The sequence below is a fragment of the Pelmatolapia mariae genome, linkage group LG15 (genome assembly GCF_036321145.2).
Source record: "Pelmatolapia mariae isolate MD_Pm_ZW linkage group LG15, Pm_UMD_F_2, whole genome shotgun sequence".
Taxonomy (NCBI): Eukaryota; Metazoa; Chordata; class Actinopteri; order Cichliformes; family Cichlidae; genus Pelmatolapia; species Pelmatolapia mariae.
In genome coordinates, this window is record NC_086240.1 from 34,365,787 (window position 1) to 34,386,515 (window position 20,729).

Here is a 20,729-nt window from a genome sequence, read left to right on the forward strand (position 1 = left end):
TGTAACAACGCCATGGTTCTGCTTCTTTGACCCACTGTTTTATGTTTTTGGACTTTCAAGTTCAGTTTACTGTTAAATATCTTCCGTTTGATTCTTAGTTTGCTTATTGTTTAGGTTTTCACCTTCTGTGTTTTCAATCTTGAGGGTTTACTTCCAGTTATTGTTGTGTTTATTGTATTCCCTCAGTGTTTCCTGCCTTTCCTCTCAGTCTCAGTTCCCCCATGTTTAGTTTAGTTCTGTGCCTGCTTCCCACTTCCTGCTTTATTCTGCTGCCATTTGTCTCTTGTGTATTATGTTTAGCTTTACTTCCTCCCCTGGTCCACTCTGTCAATCATCCACACCACAAGTTTTCCCAGCAGTCTCTTTGTTGTCCCTTGGATTTTGTAGTTTTAATTCCTGGACTGTGACTTGGATTTATGTTAGGATTTGGTTGTTTGTTTTTTATCAGCCAAAAGAAAACAAGGGGAAAAAAACCCTCACTTTTGTTTTTCCAACACTGTCTTTGCATTCTGCATTTTAGCCCCATTTTAGTCTCCCTCCCCACTCACTTTAACCCAGCTACAGCTCATGGAGGTTTGAACAGCAAGTGGAGCCATAGCTGTGTGAGTGACAGACTCACAGTCCAGATCAAAAGTTTAAGACAACTTGTATAATGGCAAAAAAACAAACAAACAAACAACAACAAAAAAAAACTTTTTTTTTTTGCCATGTGGTCCTAAACTTTTGATCAGCTGTAAAACAGCCTGTTTCAGTTTAAGCATTTTTTTCAATAAATTCCATGCTCAAAAAAATGTTTTGTCTCACTCTCATTTCTTCTTGTTAGAGGGTGAAGCTCTACCTGGAACCTTGTTAAGATCCAACCATGCAAAATTTTTTTTTTTTTACCATTTTTCAAGTGGTCTTAAACTTTTGATCGGGACTCTATTAAGGACACCCCCTCTCAGTAACATACAGATCCAAGCATAGGAAACCTGAAACAGAGCTTGCAGGTTACAGGGGGAACTTGGACAGGTTTGTTTTGGTTGCAATTAAATGTGTGAACTCATCTGTGTGTAGATTTTTTTTTAAGCAGATATAGTGAGCAATAAATAAACTTGCACGTATCGCAATATAGAAATGGCTTCTTAGTTTAATGTTAATAAGAAAGTGTTATAGAGCCATACAGTTTAAAATAAAATCAAGTGCAAAGTGAAAAGAACAACAATACAGGGAACAACATTTCAAATCAAATTCAAATTTTATTTGATTGGCCAAAAATGAATTGTATCAACAATCAGCTCGATACACCAGAGCTGACACATTTCTCAGATCCGAGAAAACATTTCAGTTAGCAGGAACACAAAGCCTTACACTAAGCTGCACAAATTTTATTAGCAGGAGCCAAACTCTCCGATCCACTTTTCATACTTTTCCAGGTCAGCTGCAGAAACTGATCTGGACACTTTCCTCAGAGCGGATTCAAAGTTCTCCATAGTGATGGGCTTGTCTACCTCATCCTGGGAAATTCTGCGCACCTCGTCTGGAGTGAGGCCTTTGATCCTTCGCCTCAAGCCCATCAGAGATGCGTCCCTACGCAACACACAACAACGGTTTGTCAGATTTCACTTAATACTGTTCATCACATACAAACCTTTAGGTGGGAAGGTTAGGTTAAATTGAAACCAAACTCGTGAATGTTTTCAGCGTGCTGAAGATAATTTTAAAACACTATGATACTGCAAAATTGCACCCAGCTGTGGAGATTATTCTTGTTGCAGAGTCCCTTGCATGAGCGTCTCTCTTAGTCCCCAAGAAAGAGTTATAAAGCAAGCAACACAGCCAAAGAGTACCGTAACAGTCCACTAATAACTAACATCAAACACATATGGCTACCAGCACAGCAGACTTTAACACAAACTCACAAAACGATGTGGTTTCACATAGGAATGTGCTAGCCAGTCTAGAACACAAGAAACCTAGAATTAGCAAGCAAGCAACAATTTGTCCACGTTAGCTGCTAATTTGTTATTAGCTAACAAACAGGAGCTTCGCAAGCATCAGCTGAGTGATCACGATTCATTCTCTTTCATCTGGTTAGTGTTAGCAAATATTAGTTTTACTGCTAACACGGACAAATTGCAAGACATCTTATGTAGCAAAGTACCATATTTTTCAGACCATAAGGTGCACCGGATTATAAGGCGCGCTGGATTATAAGGCGCATTAAGCAAAACAAAACAGGCAGATAAGTCAAACTTAACTCAACTTATTCTTCTTGCTTCCTCCATTCATTAATGTTGAATTCTCTCTCAGCTGCTCTATTCCCATGTTGTTGCAGTATATTAATGACTAACCTCGTATCTTGGATTATCTCAGTTGTTCTCCTGACTGAAGTTTAGTCCGTTCACAGCATCCTCCCATGCTATTGCATTTGTTAACTTTTATCGAGTGGAAAAAAGTTAGCGTTCATCCTCCAGCTTCACTGTGTTTATGTTATGCTAGCTGTGTCGCTAGGGATCACGTAGCACATCATTATATACCAGATAGTCCAACTTCAGTAACCCTACAAAAGTCACTGCTGTTTAGTTTTCTGTCTTCATTTATGTTGGAAGTGATAGCAGAGCTGTACATTTTAATTTTTTCAGAAATCTCTCAGTCATGGTATATCATGTTTAGGTGGAAACTAGCGAGCTAACTTCCTGCTAACTCCATTAAATTGACTAAATTCTATTTTCATGGATGCCTGGATGTTAAACTTAATTGTTACACCTGGTAAAGCAGCAACGCTGATCCTTTTATTAAAGATGAAAGAATTTAGATAGTTTTTAAACTCTCAATGATGCTGCAGTGTTCGTTTGACTCTGGGACCTGAAACAGACGGAGTTTAAGACCCTGGATTACTCCGCGAGGCTCCTGACTACGGTAGCCGTAATGCTCCAACAATCCATCAAGCTTCGTAGCTTACCAAAATCGTACTAAAATGTTTTTTTGACAGGTTTTTAAGCGCAGTGTACCACATAAAATCGGTTCGAGGTCAGTAAGCACAACCAGAATTCATACATAAGCAAACCGGAATATTAGGCGCGCTGTTGATTTTTCAGAAAATTCAAGGATTTTAAGTGCACCTTATAGTGCAGAAAATATGGTACTGCAAATACCAAGACTACAGTTCATTTAACTACCAGGGCCATCAGTAAATATCAGCAGTTATCTGGAAGTTATGCTTAGTGTATTCTTTAAACTTCATTGTGAAATATGCCCTGACCTGCACACTTTAGTGATGTCAGCTCCTGTGTAACCCTCCATCTGCACAGCAATCTTGTCCAAGTCCACATCGCTGGCCAGCTCCAGCTCCCTCAGGTTCATCTTGAGCAGCTTCACTCGCCCCTTAGCTGCAAACAGAGGGCCAACAGCAACTAGAGCATGCTTTCTGCTTGAGTAAATGGTCATTTCATCAGCAATATTTACACAAAGAAAGAAGGTCATCATTTACTCAGCATCGTTAGCAATTTAGCCCTCCTTGAGAATATTTATGTTGGGACTGTAATTCCATGTTATACATTTCTAAATCAACATTTGTCAAGTTTAATTAACACAAAGCAGACACTGAACCAGGCAGCCTTCTGGCATGGTTATAAATGTTTCCATAGAACAGAAAGTAGCTTTAAAAAAAGCTGCATGTGCTGTCAGCTGTGTGCACTGTGCTTCAAATCAGTGGAATGTGAGGAATGTGGAGGCTGAGCAGCTGATGCTTGTCACCAAGTCAAGCAGGTAAATCTGTTATGATCCCTTATTAGTTATTGAAACATGCAACACGTCAGAGTTTAGAGTCGTTGGCAGTTTTCATTTTCAATAATTGCATTTCATTGCCTACAATGTGGAAATCAGTAAAACAACAATTGTACTTGAAAGAAGAGGAATGTAGATCCGCTTCTGCAGGCGCCTCCTCAGAGCCTCGTCAATGTCCCATGGAAAGCTGGTTGCAGCCAGGACGATCACCATCTTTGATGGGTCGTTGTTCTCTGATGCTCCACCAACACCTGCGTAAAAACAACAACAAGAGGAGAAAAAAAAACTGCCTCTATCAAAAGGTAAATATATCTAGCATAAATGGAAATAGACAAAAGTTCTATACCATCCATTTGCACAAGTAGCTCTGCCTTTACTCTCCTGCTAGCTTCATGCTCCCCTGAGGTTCCTCTGCAGCTGCACACTGAGTCAATTTCATCAATGAAAATCGTGGTGGGAGCATAAAAACGTGCCTGTACGGGGACACATGCAATGACTCAGTTCAAGGAAAAAAAAAAAGTGTATTATTTTTAATACTAAGAGAAATTGTTTAACTTTACACAAAGATTGTTATAATTGGTTCACAAAAATGGCTTAACTTAATATGAAAGCACGTTTTATTCAGTTAATGATTATTTATTAATTTATAAATTTATTTATAAATTCACTCTCAGAAATAAAGGTGCGTTAGGTGATTTCCAACCACTAGAGGGCTCCAAAACTAACTTACAGTCCTGAAAAATTAAAGGAAATACTACTACAGACAACAGAAACTAAGTTCAGAACATTCAAGCACACCAACAAACACAAAACTGACAAAAACTGAACTTACCATTTCAAAGAGAAGGCGAACTACTTTCTCAGACTCTCCTCTGTACTTATAGGTCAGAGTTGATGAGGAGACATTGAAGAATGTGGTTCTATATTCAGTAGCGACTGCTTTAGCCAGAAGTTTTTTCCCTGTGCCAGGTGGTCCCACCATAAGCAGACCCTAAAGAAGAAAATAACGTCTATGTAACAGGACGCATGTGATACAAGTGATGACACAAACTTGTGCTTGCACACTACCTTCCAGGGTCGTCTTATTCCTTTAAAAAACGCTGGCATCCACATCGGCATAACAACTGCTTTTTTCAGCAGTTCTTTTGCATCTTCCAAGTCTGCGATGTCATCCCTATAACAACAGTTTAAACTGATGTCAGATGTGAAAACTCTCAGGGAGGCTGGTGTTCATGCCAAGAAAGATAGATAAACCTCTAAAGGACCAAAAGGCTATTAAGTGAAGCCAAAGCAGACATGCCAAAAACTACAGTTTGTCTAACAGAGGAAAGCTCAAAGACTACAGCTTAGTCATTCAAGGCATCTGAAACGTTCACCTACCATTTAATATTTGGATTTTGGGATATGATATCCCTCTCCAGAGTTTCCACGAGGTCTTTATCATATCCTGCCCCATCAAACCTCTTTGCTTCTCTCTGCTGGACATCTGATTCATTCTGAGAGGCAGACCATAAATAAGTAAATAAAAATAAAATAACCCTTCCCAGTTCCTTGAACGAAACCCTCGGGGGAAAAAAACAAACTGGAATGACAGGCTAGTGAGTAAACAGACCGCATGTGATACTGTTTGATCAGCAATACTTTGTGACTTTTTGTTATGTGGTATTATAATAGAGAAGGCTGTGACTATGTGTGCTGCAACTTGGAACCGTCAACATATCGCTCACGTTATTGTCCATTGCTTTGCCAGCAGCCTCCTTTGGTTCCTTCTTTTCTTTGCCTTTGGAAGGTCTGCTTCTGTTGCCGTTGGCCCCTCGGGGCAGGTGCCTCTGCTGGGCCTTCACAACCACACTCAGGCGGTTGTTTGCAGGTTTGCCGTCTTTTTAGGGGTTGGTAGGATGTCTGACAGGACAGGGAGAATGTCTGTGAAGAAAACAGGGATAAGACTATCAACTGCAACCCCTTAATGTCAACAGGTGTTAAATCATTGAAATATTTACATTCTTTGTGAATCAGCTGTTGCCTTAGTGCTTAGAGCACAAACCAGACAAAACCACACAGTCAAAAAGCCAAAGGAAAAAACAGACTGAGACACTGTCCTGCATTTGAAGTTAATGCTACTCTTTTTTTTTCTAAACAAAAACAAACATTTATTTAACCAGGAAGTAAAACTCTTGAGATCAAGCGCGCATCTCTTGTGAGAGTGTCCTCGGTGATGATGATAATAAACTAGCATGTTTTTTTAAGCATCATCATTTGCACTAGCAGCCTAAATTTTCCAGACTCTCAGTCCAATCTGCTTCTCATTTTGATTCAAGGCAACCTCTGGGAATGAAAAATGAGACAAGCCCCTAAATGCCAAAAACAGTCCCATTAAACAGCCAACGTTACAGTTTTTTGTTGGGCTTTTTTTTGGCACAGACATGTTTACAGACTGTACAAAAACTGTACAAAAACAGATTTGGTCTTTTTGCATAATAATGCGCTGTTGGAGAAACGGAGCCAGGCAGACAGAGGAGAGCTTAAGTTTGACCAGGTGCCAAAGCAAATCATTCGTACTGTACAGATAATGTAAATATGACGGTTTATCACAAAAGATTGATATCAAACTCATCACTTGACCAATATTACGTTACTTGCTCTTCAAGTGAATCAACAAATGGCGAAATGAAAAGAACAAATGCTATTTTTTAGAGTCTTAGCTTACGTGTGTTTATTTCATATTTTCAGTTCTTACCCTCCCCGACTAGTTGACAAGTGTGACTAGCACCTCTCAGTTGAACTTGTTTCTCCACAGATTAGACGGAGCCTCGACCAACTATAATCTGTTAAAGGCAAAATGCGACACTGAAGTCCACACGTACAAGATGCTAACGTTTCAAAGATGGGAAGAACAGCTCCTTTGTTAGTAGGAACCTAAACGTTAGGCAAGATAACTAAACTAGTTAACGCTAGTGTATGTTTGTACGCTGTAGTGGTGACGTTAACGACAACCGACGCATCCTGAAGTTTGAATTTCAAACGAACACCGGCTGGCTGGTTTCTCTCACTCTGGTTCAAACTGTAAACGCATCGTCTTCGCAAAACTCGATGAACACAGTTGTTGAAACGACACTGAAACAGCTTTTGACACAAACCTAGTGTAAGTCGCATTTCTGCTCACCTTTTCCTAAATGTGGCCGTGGTTCAGAGAAAGGCTGCTCACTATGGAAAAGTTTTGCGAGATCTCGCAAAACTAAGTCGGGATCTCGCAAACGTTTTGCGAGGTTTTGCGAGATCTCGCAAAACAAACTATATATCATTATAATTATTTGAAAAAGAATTTCACTATATTGTAATGACTTACATGTTGTACAATATGGAGGACCACAAGAGCCACGCGCATCCAAATAAAGATTTCGAAACGGAGAGCCAACCTCTGACTGAGTACCTGTTTACTCAGTCTGACCACCTGTTGAAGGTAAGGTGCAAACGTGGCTAACACTAGCATCACTGCACGTAGCCCCGTTATTTTAAGATCATCTTAGTTTATGAAAGTTTTACGTCGCAGCTGTACGAGCTAGCTACGTGTTTTGTAAGCTGCTGTGCTCTTCACAAATAAAGCTGGAAGCAGCTCAGACTGTTAGAACCAGCACTGAGCCCTGTTACATTTATACAGTGTTAGAGCAATGGTTGCAACCTACAGCCTTTAAACTAGTGATTACAATGCTGACAGTAAACTCGTCAGTCCAGATGTTACCACATTGCTCTATTGTACTTAGAGTTAAAACAACTGAGACAGGCTGATTAAAATACCAGCTGTCAGTTCTCTCATTCCTTATATCAAGACTGGAGATCACACTACTGATTTCAGTTCATTTAATATGTGAGTGCACAGATTCATTCTCAACTGGACATAAATGATGATCAAAGGTTGTATATATGATGAATTCATCAAATCCCAACCTCTAACACAGTGCGCTGAATCTTAGCTTTGAATGTCCAGTATATTCTAATCAGTGCAATGTAAGCATTCACTGAACCTACAGTATCTACACCTGTGTGGCAAATGTGTGGTAAAGATACAGATAATGAAATTTAATTATTAATACAATATACATCATGAAAAATGAAAGCTGAAATTGATTCAGTTTAGTACTTTTCTCTGTGATTATAAAGGCCTCAAATTCTGTGTTATATACCTTAAATGATTTTCACAGAGGTCTTAAAGTACTTAAATCACTGCTGATAGTCTGGTTGTTTATATTTTCACATGTTTTTGTGTCTTTAGGGCTGTTTGATGACGATATGGACTCCTCTGGGAGATGAGGACACACCCACATCTGTTCCATACTGCAGCCATTGATGGTGTTACAGCTCTGAGGCAGCTTTGGGCCATTAGATGCACACACTGGAAAACCAACACCTGGACTTCATGCAGGAGAGACGGCCTCAGTGATTTAGGTTCATAAGCTAGTTCAAACATTTCTGGCCTCTTATCACTTAGATTTTGAATGCATTTAAAGCAGGAACTGCACACCTAGCTGTCAAAAGTTTGGCAGCACGAGTACTGTAAAGTTTTGTAGGGTTCTTGTTAAAAATTCCACAAGCACCACACCACATTTGTCATATATACTTCTATTTTGTGTATGTATATATATATATATATATGTATATATATATATATATATATATATATATATATATATATATGTGTGTGTGTGTGTGTGTGTGTGTATATATGTGTGTGTGTGTGTGTATATATATATGTATATAATATCCTAGTTATCCACTTGCCAGTAATTTTTGAGTAAATGGATGGCACTGATAAATCAGTGGTGATTCACCTTAAAATGTTTTTAACAAACTTTGTTTTTTGTAGAATTCATCAGCAGATGTGGAGAGATGCATTTGAATATCTTCTGGTTCCACTTTTCCTTACCTGGAAGCTGAGCATTGACAAGGACACAAACCTCAGCGCTTATCATGGGTGTTACATCCTCCGTGCAGCAATTCCAGAGAAAACGAGAGAGCAACGATCACTCATTAAGACCAGCCAGAAATCTGTCCCTTTCCTGACAGCTGTGGAAACTTCCAATAAGAAAGTTTGCATTCTTAGAACAATGCTGGGTCATGTGTGATGTGTCATATGAGGATATTACATTTTGACTTGATTCTGCTCAATTAAGTGTTTTGATCGTTGATCCAATATGGCAGCTTTGTGTTGTGCTGCAAGTTAAAACCCATTGTCCTTATGAGCACAGCATCTAACAACTCTCCTTAAAAAAGTCGATTGACTTTAACTGGACACAATGGTTTCCAGTGGGAGATACATTCATCACTCATCCGTGACACTGGAGAAGTCACCTGGATGAGTGATAAAACAATTTTCCATGGAAAATCCAGAGAAACTACACTCTACACTTGTTGTTTCTTCTTTCAGAAGAAAACATTTTGCCAATAATCAGATAAAAAAGATTGTTGAACCAGGTGGTATTCTCTGGAGTTTAAGACCAAACCTGAACTCAGTGAACTGACATTAGACTGGAATTCATAAGATAAATAGAAATACTGCTGAAGCTGAATGATGTGTGTGTGTGTGTGTGTGTGTGTGTGTGTGTGTGTGTGTGTGTGTGTGTGTGTGTGTGTGTGTGTGTGTGTGTGTGTGATCTTTGTTTTCTTCAATTCACCAGGTCTGTAAAGTTCAGTATGACTGTGGTACATGATACAAAAGAATAAATACAGAAGAATAACAACTTTATGTGAATAACTTTACTCTTCTTAAAAATAACCCATAAAACAAGTAAAAGTACAAATGTGTACAAGTTACAGACTTCCTCAGTAAGTTTACACTCTTTTGGAGTGATTTTAATTGTGTGTTAAAGAGAAAGAGATTAGAGGTAAAGTAGAGGATGCAGAGTCCATCACTGAGGCCGTCTCTCCTGCATGAAGTCCAGGTGCTGGTTTTCCAGTGTGTGCGTCTGATGGCCCAAAGCTGCCTCAGAGCTGTAACACCATCAATGGCTGCAGTATGGAACAGATGTGGGTGTGTCCTCATCTCCCAGAGGAGTCCAAATCGTCATCAAATAGCCCTATAGACACAAAAACATGTGGGACACAGCTTGTATGTATCTAGGCAGCAGGAGTCCCTGACCTCTCAACTCCGCCAGCGTTACTTTCCACTTCACGGATCAGCATAATGAAAGAAGTGGTGTGGAAGTAACTGGTTATAAAAAAAAAAAAAAAAAAAAAAATGTTACGGCACTGTAGACAAAACAACCCCCCTCCACCACCCAAGCTCCCTCCGTGATGTCCCAGCCAGTACAGTTACAGTAATGGGGAAAACAGATTCATGTTCTCTCTAGAATTTTTGTATTTGCGTTTTAAAGCATTTTGCTTCTACCTACAGTTTGCACATGGTGTTGATGAAACTTATATATAAGCAGCATTGCAGCAAATCAGGTCCATGCATTAAAAATTAAACAAACGGAGTGCTGAGGGGGAAAAAAATAAAATAAAGATCATCTGCAATTGTGCCCTATTTACATTTGTGGTATGGCTGATGCTCAGTCATCTCTCTAATATGTCTTAAATTACACTACTACTGCATTTCTAGCACATTCAACAGAGTGGGGACAGTTCCTTGTTCTAGATGAATTTGTGCTCATTATTAAAAGCAGGAAACAGAAATATTCATATCATAAATATTATTATTTAGACTTCATAAACTCAAACATTGTTTGGTAGTTAGAAAGGGGTGTGATGTATTTGCCTTTTTACTGTTTATTTAGAAAATATGATTTCCTTAATAATATCAACAATTTTTAAAGATGCATTTATCTAATGTGTTCATTATTTATCTTGCTTATCGCCCTTTTATGCAGTCAGTAGTAGGCATCAGATTCGATGCATGCAAAAGGTCTGAAAAGCATTTTCCTCTTTACACATGGCAGTTTTATTTACTGTGATGTGCTCTGAAGGTCTGCCTGTGCAGGGTTGTATTCATTTCAGTTGTGAAGTCTTATCCAACTTTAAAAGTGGGATGAGGACAGATAAGAAAAGAAAGACAGACAGAAGAGTAATCTGAAGAAGTAAAAGGAAGTTGAAGAAAGAGGTAATAAAGAGGGGCAAGGGGAGTGAAGGACATGCAGAGGCTGAGAAAGAGAGGGAGTAAGCATAAAAGGGAGATGAGTAGCACTGGACTGAAGTTTGAAGCGTGAGGGGGAAGATTTTTAAGGCTTGCTGTTTTTAGTTGTGACAGGCGATTGCTTACACAGCTGGCTATCTAGCTGAGTGGGAAAATGAGGCATTTATTAGAAAAAGGCAAACATTGGAAAATAGGCAGTGAAATAACCCGGTGTTTAGATGGAAAGAGTTAACAGGTATTCATGAATATTTATCTGCAGCCTCCGGCAGCTCCAGTGACCTGGTTAGACTCAACGTCTGGCCACAGCCCTCATGGCGCCTACATGGAAAGTGAGAGAGCGGTCTGAAATGAAAGACGATTAAACACAAGATTAAACCTCACTCAGCTGACTGCCTTGTGCTTCGGAAGAGGCGTAACTGCTGATTGTCTGGGTATGTAGACTCAATCTTACAAATCAATGAGCAAGACTGCTTAAGAGTAAAATATAAAATAAAAAAATAAAAAAACAAAGTAAACAGTCTTTATCTCCTCAGGTGCTTGTATTGCTAGGCCTCATTATTAAATAATGCTGATCACAACATTTTAATACAGAGACTAGAATACACCTTTGATATAATCATCACACTATAATGATCTTAGCTTATGTATGTTCCCCCATCTTCTCCTAGACAACTGGAGCAATTGTGATGAAACATTGCCTAGGGCACTGTGAATGCCAACATCTATACTGTGTATACAAATACTTTATACAGATCCCACAAAAAGTTCAGTTGAGCACTGAACCAACACGTGTGCATACTGCACGAGTTTGCTAGTTAAAGGAAATACACTGAATGAATTTGAATCATCGTCTATCTCATAGATTCCAATTTTTCCATATAAATGAGAAATCTCACACAGAAGTTAGTCATGGAGTTCCACAGGGTTCTGCACTAGGACCAAGACTTTTTAGGCTATACGTGCTTCCCTTTGGTAATGTTATCAGAAAGCACTGCATGTTTTTATCTATGAAGTCAGATGAGACGATCAGGAGTACTAACAAGGATTACAGAGAGAGACCCTAATCCTCAAATATTATCTTCTCTATATTGGCTCTATATTATACCAAGAATTGAAATTAAAATCCTTCTCCTCGCATACAGAACTATCATGTTCCATCATATCTTGAATACCTCAAAGTACAACATTATCACAGTCAAACGCATTGCACTCAGACTGAAGGGTAACTTGTGGTTCCCAGAATTTCTAAATGTAGAATGGGAGGCAGGGTTCTCAGTTACCAGACCCCTTTCCCAAGTTCCCAGTTTGGATTCCTTGACCTCAAGGTCCAGGTCAGAAGTTTTTCAAAAAAAATCTTGCAAACTCAACTCAAAAAGGATGTCACCTAGAATTTTTAAATTGATACCATCTAATATCAGCATTTTTAAAAACTGTGTTCAAACGGATTAGTCCTGTTTATCCCATGCAGGACTCCAATGTAACCGTGTAGCTCCATAGTTCAGTGGTTTGCCTATTTGTCTAATTAGCAAAAGAGCTCTCATTCAATTCTTCTGGTAACAAAAAAAAAAAAAAGATTATAGCTGCCAAATCAAACATGTGGCACTCCTTGCTTTGAAACACCAACACCCACAAAGTTTTATGTAAATATGTTTATTTTAGACAATAATATATATATATATATATATATATATATATATATATATATATATATATATATATATATATATATATATATATATATATATATATATACTGCATTCATATATGTAAATATTTATAACAACATATAATGCACAGACAGTTAGTGCAGACTATGACAGTTAAGGTTTACACATCAGTTAGCCAGGAAAGGAAGACTACAGAGCAACATTCATTCAGTTCAGTCACGCTGGACGATGTGACGTCCATGTGATGATTTTTGATGACACTGGGGTATAACTGTACACTGCGCCACTGTGTGCGCATGTGTATGGAAAAACAATAGATGTATTTTTTGGATGTACATTATGTGGTAATGATGTGTCGCCCTTAATAGTAAAATATTAGTGGTGTGCAAATGATAAATGTAAGATCTCAAGGAATGTCATAGAGAAAATAAACATATCTTAGAGACCTAAAGTAAATAATAACCATTGAAGAATCTTATGGAAATATAATATTCTCTTAACAATATTTTGTACACTGATCAGCAACAGCATTACTATCCCGGCTCTGACCCGTCCGAGCGTGAAAAGTGATTTCTGGCAACAGGTTTTTTTGGTTCTGTGGGTTTGTGGAGGCTGACTCCACATGTTCTTGAGCTCTAAATTTTGTCTATCAAGTGACATAAGCCAAATCAAAGCTGACCAGCTGAACAAAGTATATTAACAAAATAATAATTATTTTTTACCTCGTCCGTCGGTGTTTATGTTGTGGCTGATCAGTGTAAATGGAGGACATGGCAAACTATAAATATGCGTTTAAGTAAATTCCAGTGGAGCTTTTCACAGCTCATATCCAGTTATGTTTGCTGGTGTGTCCGCCCCAGTTAGCGGCTTTGATCGTGTCAGTCTGCAGGCCAGCACTTGTGTGGGCTCGTGGGGCTCCGTGGCTGGGCCTTTGGACTCCCCTGAAAGACAACATAAAGGACAGGGTTACATTTTAAATGCTTGATGGTAACGATTGTAATGATGCATTCACTTCATCACCTTCCCAAGAAGACCATAGCTTGCATGACTGTGGTGACACCTAAAGGGGGCAGCGGTGCACCTTCATTTAGTGCAGCACACACCCTAACTATAGCTTTGGAGCACTGCAGCGGAACTGATCCTACCACCTTTAAATACAAGAGGCATCATTCACTCCAAGTTGTGTATAAGTGTGACCTAACTTTAACTAACTCGCACACTTTATTTGTTAAATTCAAAGGTGATCTTACAACCCTAAATTTAAACTTGGCCAGCGACAATGTGAAATCTTGCAATATGTGCATTAGAGACACTGTAAGTTGCATAATATAAAAATAGCTGGGAGATAGGAGCTGATAACCAAAAAGTCTGAAAGTTACAAGGTGAAAAAAGGGGGATTGGGGTCGGCTTTGTTTTGTAAAGGAACCGCCTGGCTTCTCTTTGAAGTGCTGAATCGGTTCTGCTGACGTTGGATGACTTAATCAAATTGTACTGTACTTTACAATCAGATTTGGCAAAAGGGAAATTCTCGTGATGTTTGGCCCAAATCACTGTATTATAGCGGTCCAAACATTTTGAAGAGACTTTCTTTGAAGCGGGCCCGCTCAGAAGAAATAAACATGCTGATTTGGATAAAAATTATAGCTTTTGTCATCAGATGTAGCCGTGATGTCGCATAGCCTCATTTAAAGTGTTTAATGTTGAATTTTCTGTTTACTGCTGGTGTGATTATTAGAAAAGTGAAGCTCAGTGTTTCCCTGATGGAAAAAGAGAAACTGTTTTAAAAACTATTATAATTTTGATTCTTGAAAGTGGTCCTTCTTAGCCGATGAACTTAAGCAACAATGCAAAAACAATGTGAGTATCACAACTAATTCTAAACACCCTGTTCATATAAGATGGGCCAGACTTTGTGAAGAAGGCTTGTGGTATTTTATTAGATTTTTATGCAGAAGGGCATTATTCTTGTCACAGGGTGGCATGTGACCTTTATACAAAACACACAGTGCTTGTAACTATGCTGTGTTTCTTGTGTATTGTTGCCAAGTCATTCATGAAATCGTTAAGATTTGTGAGTGAATCCTGACTTTAAAACTGCTAGTTTGGATACCTCTCCTCTAGACTAAACTTAGCCTGTCTGGTTTGAACCCAGGAATTGCAAAACCAGTTCAGTCCAGGACCTTTTGGGCTCCTTTTATGGTGAACTTCCTAGGGAAATGTGTCAAATGTGGTATTTAGGAGGGGAAGTTTGGTCTGATGTTTGAAATATCTTTCCATTTTAAGCAGTTAGAGAGCAGGTACATTCTCTTAATAGAACAACATTTGTTTTTCCACTGCTAACTTATTACAGCTGCCTGCCCTATTAAAATTAGGTATAGAGCACAACAGTGACCAAACTTTTTATTTTTTTTTAAAGGACTGTTTTTGGAAGTGAGTTTTCTATTCATGTTCTCCAGTGAAGTCTGAGAAAGTCCTTAAGTAATGAATTTCACGCCTTGAATCGAGCCAACCAGCTACGAGGTGAATCGTGACAAAAAAAAAAAAAAAGATTTGATTTGGATAAAAAGAGAGTTAAAGATACTGAGACTGTGTACCTAATTAACATTGGAGGGGCTACTCATCCCATAAAAATTACAAATCCCAGTTTCCACAGCGAATTACTTCCAACAATCCATTCATACTCTTTCACCTACCCTTATCAGGGTTGCGGGGGGGCTGGAGCCTATCCCAGCTACCATAGGGCAAGAGGCAAGGTACACCCTGGACAGGTTGCCAGTCTGACGCAGGGCTAACACAGAGATGGACCATTCACACTCACATTCACACCTTTGGACCAATTTAGAATCATCAATTAACCTAACCCCACTAACGGCATGTCTTTGGACTGTGGGAGGAAGCTGGAGTACCCAGAAAGAAACCACGCAAACACCGGGAGAACATGCGAACAGTGTTGTATGTGTGGTGAGTTTTATGGCTCATAATTATATTCTTATGGAGAATATGAATGGGACTTTTATTTACTGATCATCACTGTTGCACTCTATACCAGTGTGCAGAAGAGTTTCCTTAACTGTTACATTTACTTTGGATGTTGAGCCAGCCTTACTTTTTGTTCTCCATTATTTTTCTTCGTTTGTGTTCCACTTTAGTTTGGCCATCTAATCTGCAATGAACCTATGGTGCACTAATCTACTGCTGTGAAGGAGGCAAAAAAAGAAATAAAAATATTGTTCAACTGTTTAAACGCCTTTGAGTTCTGCCTCCAATACTCAGCTGTCCCTAACAATTCTTACCAGTTTAATTATTCACACAGTGTGACAAGATTATGTGGAGATAATGCGGATTTTCCCCTTTAGCCTAAAATAAATCGTCTGTATTTGAGAAAGTGGAGAAGAAGGAGTCAGGAATAAACCAAAGTTCATCTTTGATAATATGAACTCACCGCAGCAGTCTGGGTCTTGGCATAGTTCATATGAGCGTAGAGCAGCACAGCTGTGTCGTTGTGGGATGCCTCCAGTGCGATGGACAGAGCATTGCTTCCATCCTGCAGACAGACAGCAAAGATGGAGAGAGACACATGAGTATCCAGGAGTGCTTTTCAACTAGAGCAGAAAGCTTTACAGTGTGATAGCAACCATGTGATACATGTTACGCACAGTTGCTCTGTTTTCCAGTTGTTTGGACAGTTTTGTTATTTCTTTTACCATCATGCACCTTTGCTTAACCAGTTAACTATGGGACTTTTATTGCTTTATGATACGTTTGACTGTTTATAATACAGGAAGACTAAATGGTCAGTTTGGAGTTATTTTGTTGGCCAAAGAATTTTAAGTACAGTGCCTTGCTACCTTCAGTCTGTGTTTGACCTCTTTGTGTACTTTCCAATAGTTTGGTTTTACCATCCTTTTTAAAAACCAGTCACACTGCTGTCAGTATACTTATCCTTATTTGTGATTGGTCAGATGCTGGCAGCGCCACCGCTTTCTTTTGAACGAAGAGGGGAAAGTTGATAACTAGCTTCATGTGACCGTTTATCCTGACCGCTGATTTTGGGGTAAGTGAATCCAGATTTCGGAAGTTACCCTGGGTATGTTGAACTCGCGTCATCTCCTCAGTTCCCAGACATGTGCAGACTGGGGGATGCTGCACAGCGGTCAACGTGGCCAGGTCCCAGCTTTCATGAAATGTGCCAAGAAATTCAAAGTGAGCCAATATATTTTCTCATTTTAGACATTTGATATGTTTTCTAAGGTGCACTGTGAATGAAATATGAGCTTGTTAGATTTGCAAATCGTTGCTTTCCCTGTACATTTTAAAGATGGTCCCAACATTTGAAAATGGGGTTTGTAGAAACAGTACCTCTTCATATAACAAGTGAACTGAAAGTAAAAATGGTTCTGCAGTCGTTACTGTATCCACTCAGCCTTGCAGTCAAACTTTATCACGCAGTTTTGTGTTTTCAGCAGAGTGGGAAGGTAGGGGCTTTTCCTTCCACCTCCCACCCCCTCAGTCCAGCTGTGCTGTACTGAAACACAAACCAGGAGCTGCTTGCACCAAATGGCCAACTCATTCTGGCACAGATGTTAATGCTCAAATATCTGTCTGTCTGGCTTCTCTTCAAGCATCTACAGAAATCCACTGTAAAATCACTTTAAAACATACAAGTGGGGAGAAAAGCAGGAGTGTTGAGCATCAAAGACTAGCGTTAGCATTTAATCCGAGAGTGCTGATTATCGTACGACTCCTTTGGTCATCAAATATCTTGTACATCCTATAACCTTGAGACTCTAACAACAATCCCTTTTTAAACTTTGCTTACAAATAGACTGTTTCTTTCCAGACATAAGCAGCTGCTACCAGATTTCTGTATTTCTTTATGGGTTAAGTGGTGAAAAATGCAGAGGACCAGTGTAATGCCTGCAGGACATTGTGTCTGAAATCTGCAAGTGTGTTTTAATTTTTTTCCTCTGGGGCCCAGTCACTGTGTTTCCTCTGTACAGCATCCGTTTTAGTCTAATCTGATTGTGACACCTCAGCTTTCTAAGAAGAAATAGAGAAAAAAGATAGCAAGAAAAGGAAACTACATAGACGAGCAGTTTCCTGAGAAGAGATTAAGCCAAATCCCAGAGAAGAAAGCTCCTAGATGTTTTTTGGCAGGCATCAAACAGCTGGCTTCAGTATTAGGCTCATGTTTCTGTCATTGCATGAGCTAGTTCGAATGGTTAAATTGTAAAAGTCTTACGTTATCCACAATGGATATGTCGCACCCGGACTGTTCCAGGAGCAGTTTGACGATCTCAGTTCGGCCGTGCTCACTGGCACACATCAGAGCCGTCGATCCCTCATCGTCCTGCACGTTGACATCGGCGCCACACTCGAGCAGCGCCCGCACCATCTCCTGACGCCCGTGGCTGACTGCTAACATTAATGCCGTCTGGCCTGCCTGCAGAGATAAAGAATTTTAAATGATTTGGATTAACAAGGAAGCTTCTGCCATTTAAAGCTTGAGTGTTCAGAAAACTTCAGACTGCTTTATTTTTGGATAAATGGCATTCCCGCATGGTGCACTTTTTCCTTTTACTGCTACTACCCAAAAACAACGCTCACATTTGAGCATCGTGCACTCTTGGTCATTCACTCATTTACTACTCCTCTTATAACAGACAGCTGTTTACTCAGTAGCAGGCAGTAAATTAAATTCTAGACACGTAATTTGATTTTGCATCGTCACTTGCAGGTGCAGTCACACAATGCTAATTTTTGCCATCTATGAGATGATTCGGTCTTGCCAAAAAGAATCAGAGAAATGGATGCTGATGCTAAAATCAGATTTTTTTTTTTTAAAGGGAGGATGTCTCCCTAAAGTCCAGCTACAAGGAAAGCTGGCACAACTGAATACACATCATACTCGAGAATCAAGGGGGCAGCTTTGCAAGAAGTATACAAAAAAAGTCTTCTGGCTGTCTGATTAAGCACAAAACTGATCCAAAATGTAAATATAGCAAAAAAATATAGTCTGAAGTCCTTACCCGAAAACTGCATTGCGTGCCTCATGCTTAATTACCCACAGCAACAATAACAAGCAGCAGTAATTGGTTTTATAGACAGCAATGCTATAAATTCGGTCCTATGACTTGGCAGCGGAAAAACCCATCAGGCGCTGTGTCAAAACACATACACTACTCAGCCTGATTAGATCAGCCAGGGAATAAAGAACACTTCAAGTCAACAGGTTCTCGTGAGTGGCTTATGTGTCATGTTAGGCTCCACATTTGCTAAATCTAATCTGAGATATGCCCAATCACGCCTCAGGTTTCCAGCTTTGAATGCAGTATAGTAGTTTATTACAATAAAGCAGCTCCACCTCGAAATAAACAGGGAATAAAGAAATTACAGTAGTCTAAAAACAAATTCACTCATAACATTATTTTTTAATTATTAAATGTTAATAAGCTTTAACAATCCAATTTGGCTGCATCACATTTGTCCTTTTTTGTAGTTTTTTATTATTATTCCAGCTTCTTGTGTTCAAATCCATCTAAACTCATTAAACCGAGCCCACAGAGCCAAGACTGCCACATTTAAATGATAACACGCTTCTGGCTGATGGAGCTGACTACACATTCACAGAAGCTCTTTGTGTGCATTTCTAGACATGTTGCTCATTCGCATTTCTCCAGCGCTGAGGTTGTTTTTGTTTTTATTATAAAAATAACTAGTATTGGCATGTTAAAGTCACATGAGTACTAAAACTTTCTTCCACAAATTGTTCCCTTCAAATCTTGTGGAATTTCAAAATAAAATGAACAAAATAAATGAGAAATACAGGATATAAACTACTAGCATACGAAAGAAATGGCTGCTTCCAAATATCTGCACATTCATGTGGCATGTTTGTCCACTTTAAGAGCTGGATGATGAACTGCTGATGACTTGCCTGGCTGGCCTTGGCGTTGACATTACCCTGACTGAAGAGCTTCTTGACCACAACCATGTCCTCCTCCTTCTTCACAGTTGACAGAGCAGCCAACATGATGGCTGTGTAGCCCGCCTTGTTCTGCTTATCCACAGAGCACACACCTGTAGGAGATATGCTTATCACTTATTGAAGCGTTAGGACAGGAACGTCAGCAGGTATTAGGTTAGTTGACCGGTGAATAACACTGAAATGCCAATGAAATGCTGTCACTATGTAAATAGTGTATAAAAAGTAACAATATATTCCAAAGATGGTGCTTTGATTACATTTGTTGCTCGTGACTGAGTAAAACTGAGTTTTGTTGTGGTGGTATTCTGATTACCATTTCTTTAAAAAGATATCATCAGATTAGGAAAAGCATTTTATGTTCAATTTATATTTTGATCGTGTATATCAGCACTTTGGCTGAGACTTGATGTCTTTTAAATGTGCTATATAAATAAAGATGACTTGACTATATACACATGGTGAAAGTTTTTAAAAAATTAGGTGTGTGCAAGTAACCAACTTTGTGATCACAATAACTCAGAACAAGAACGAGACAACATAGGATTTTCAAATTGATACCACAGGTCCATCTATTAGGAGGTTGTCAACTGTCAGTATTATTTATTTATTTATGGGGTTTTTTTGATACTCTTGGCTCTGCATGATTATGTAGAGATGGTATATTCTAAAGAGGGTCAGCTCTGGATGTGCACACAGCAGATCCACCCTCTTGCTGTTTAATTAAATTCTGTTTTATTATACAGCGCCAAATCACAACAACAGTCTCCTCAAGGTGCTTTATATTGTAAGGTAGACCCTACAATAATACATACAGAGAAAACCCAACAATCATATGACCCCCTGAGCAATCACTTTGGCGACAGTGGGGAGGCAAAACTCCCTTTTAACAGGAAGAAACCTCCGGCAGAACTAGGCTCAGGGAGGGACCAGTTGGAGTCACAGCAGATGGCCGCCCCTCCCTGAGCCTGGGAGTGACGGCCTCCCAGGCTCAGGGGCAGCCAGATGGCTCCAGATGTTCAAGGCTGCTCCAGGTGGCTGGCTGCTCTTTGCAAACCTTCTGTTTGCAAGGACCAGCCAATCATAAGCAAGCGCGTTGTAAAGGAAGCTCGCCTTCAAGCGAGAAGAGTTAAACACTTGCACTGCACACGCCATCAGTTTGAGTTATACAATGGATGATCTG

At 39.4% G+C, this 20,729-nt stretch overlaps 1 protein-coding gene and 1 pseudogene across 4 annotated transcripts in view; both read right to left on the bottom strand.

Moving 5' to 3' along the window:
* Window positions 1–1,300: 1,300 nt before the first annotated feature.
* LOC134642761 (katanin p60 ATPase-containing subunit A1-like) lies at window positions 1,301–6,841 on the bottom strand (annotated as a pseudogene).
* A 5,806-nt stretch (window positions 6,842–12,647) lies between these two features.
* kank3 (KN motif and ankyrin repeat domains 3) overlaps window positions 12,648–20,729 on the bottom strand; it is a 39,540-nt gene continuing 31,458 nt past the window's right edge. For all 4 annotated transcript variants that reach the window (XM_063495359.1, XM_063495357.1, XM_063495358.1 and 1 more), the window contains 4 exons: window positions 19,495–19,641; window positions 17,804–18,000; window positions 16,004–16,105; window positions 12,648–13,502 (listed from right to left, as the gene is read on the bottom strand). In XM_063495359.1, the coding sequence (XP_063351429.1) occupies window positions 13,440–13,502; window positions 16,004–16,105; window positions 17,804–18,000; window positions 19,495–19,641 (509 nt within the window). In that variant the 3' untranslated portion in view covers window positions 12,648–13,439. The remainder of the gene's footprint in view (window positions 13,503–16,003; window positions 16,106–17,803; window positions 18,001–19,494; window positions 19,642–20,729) is intronic.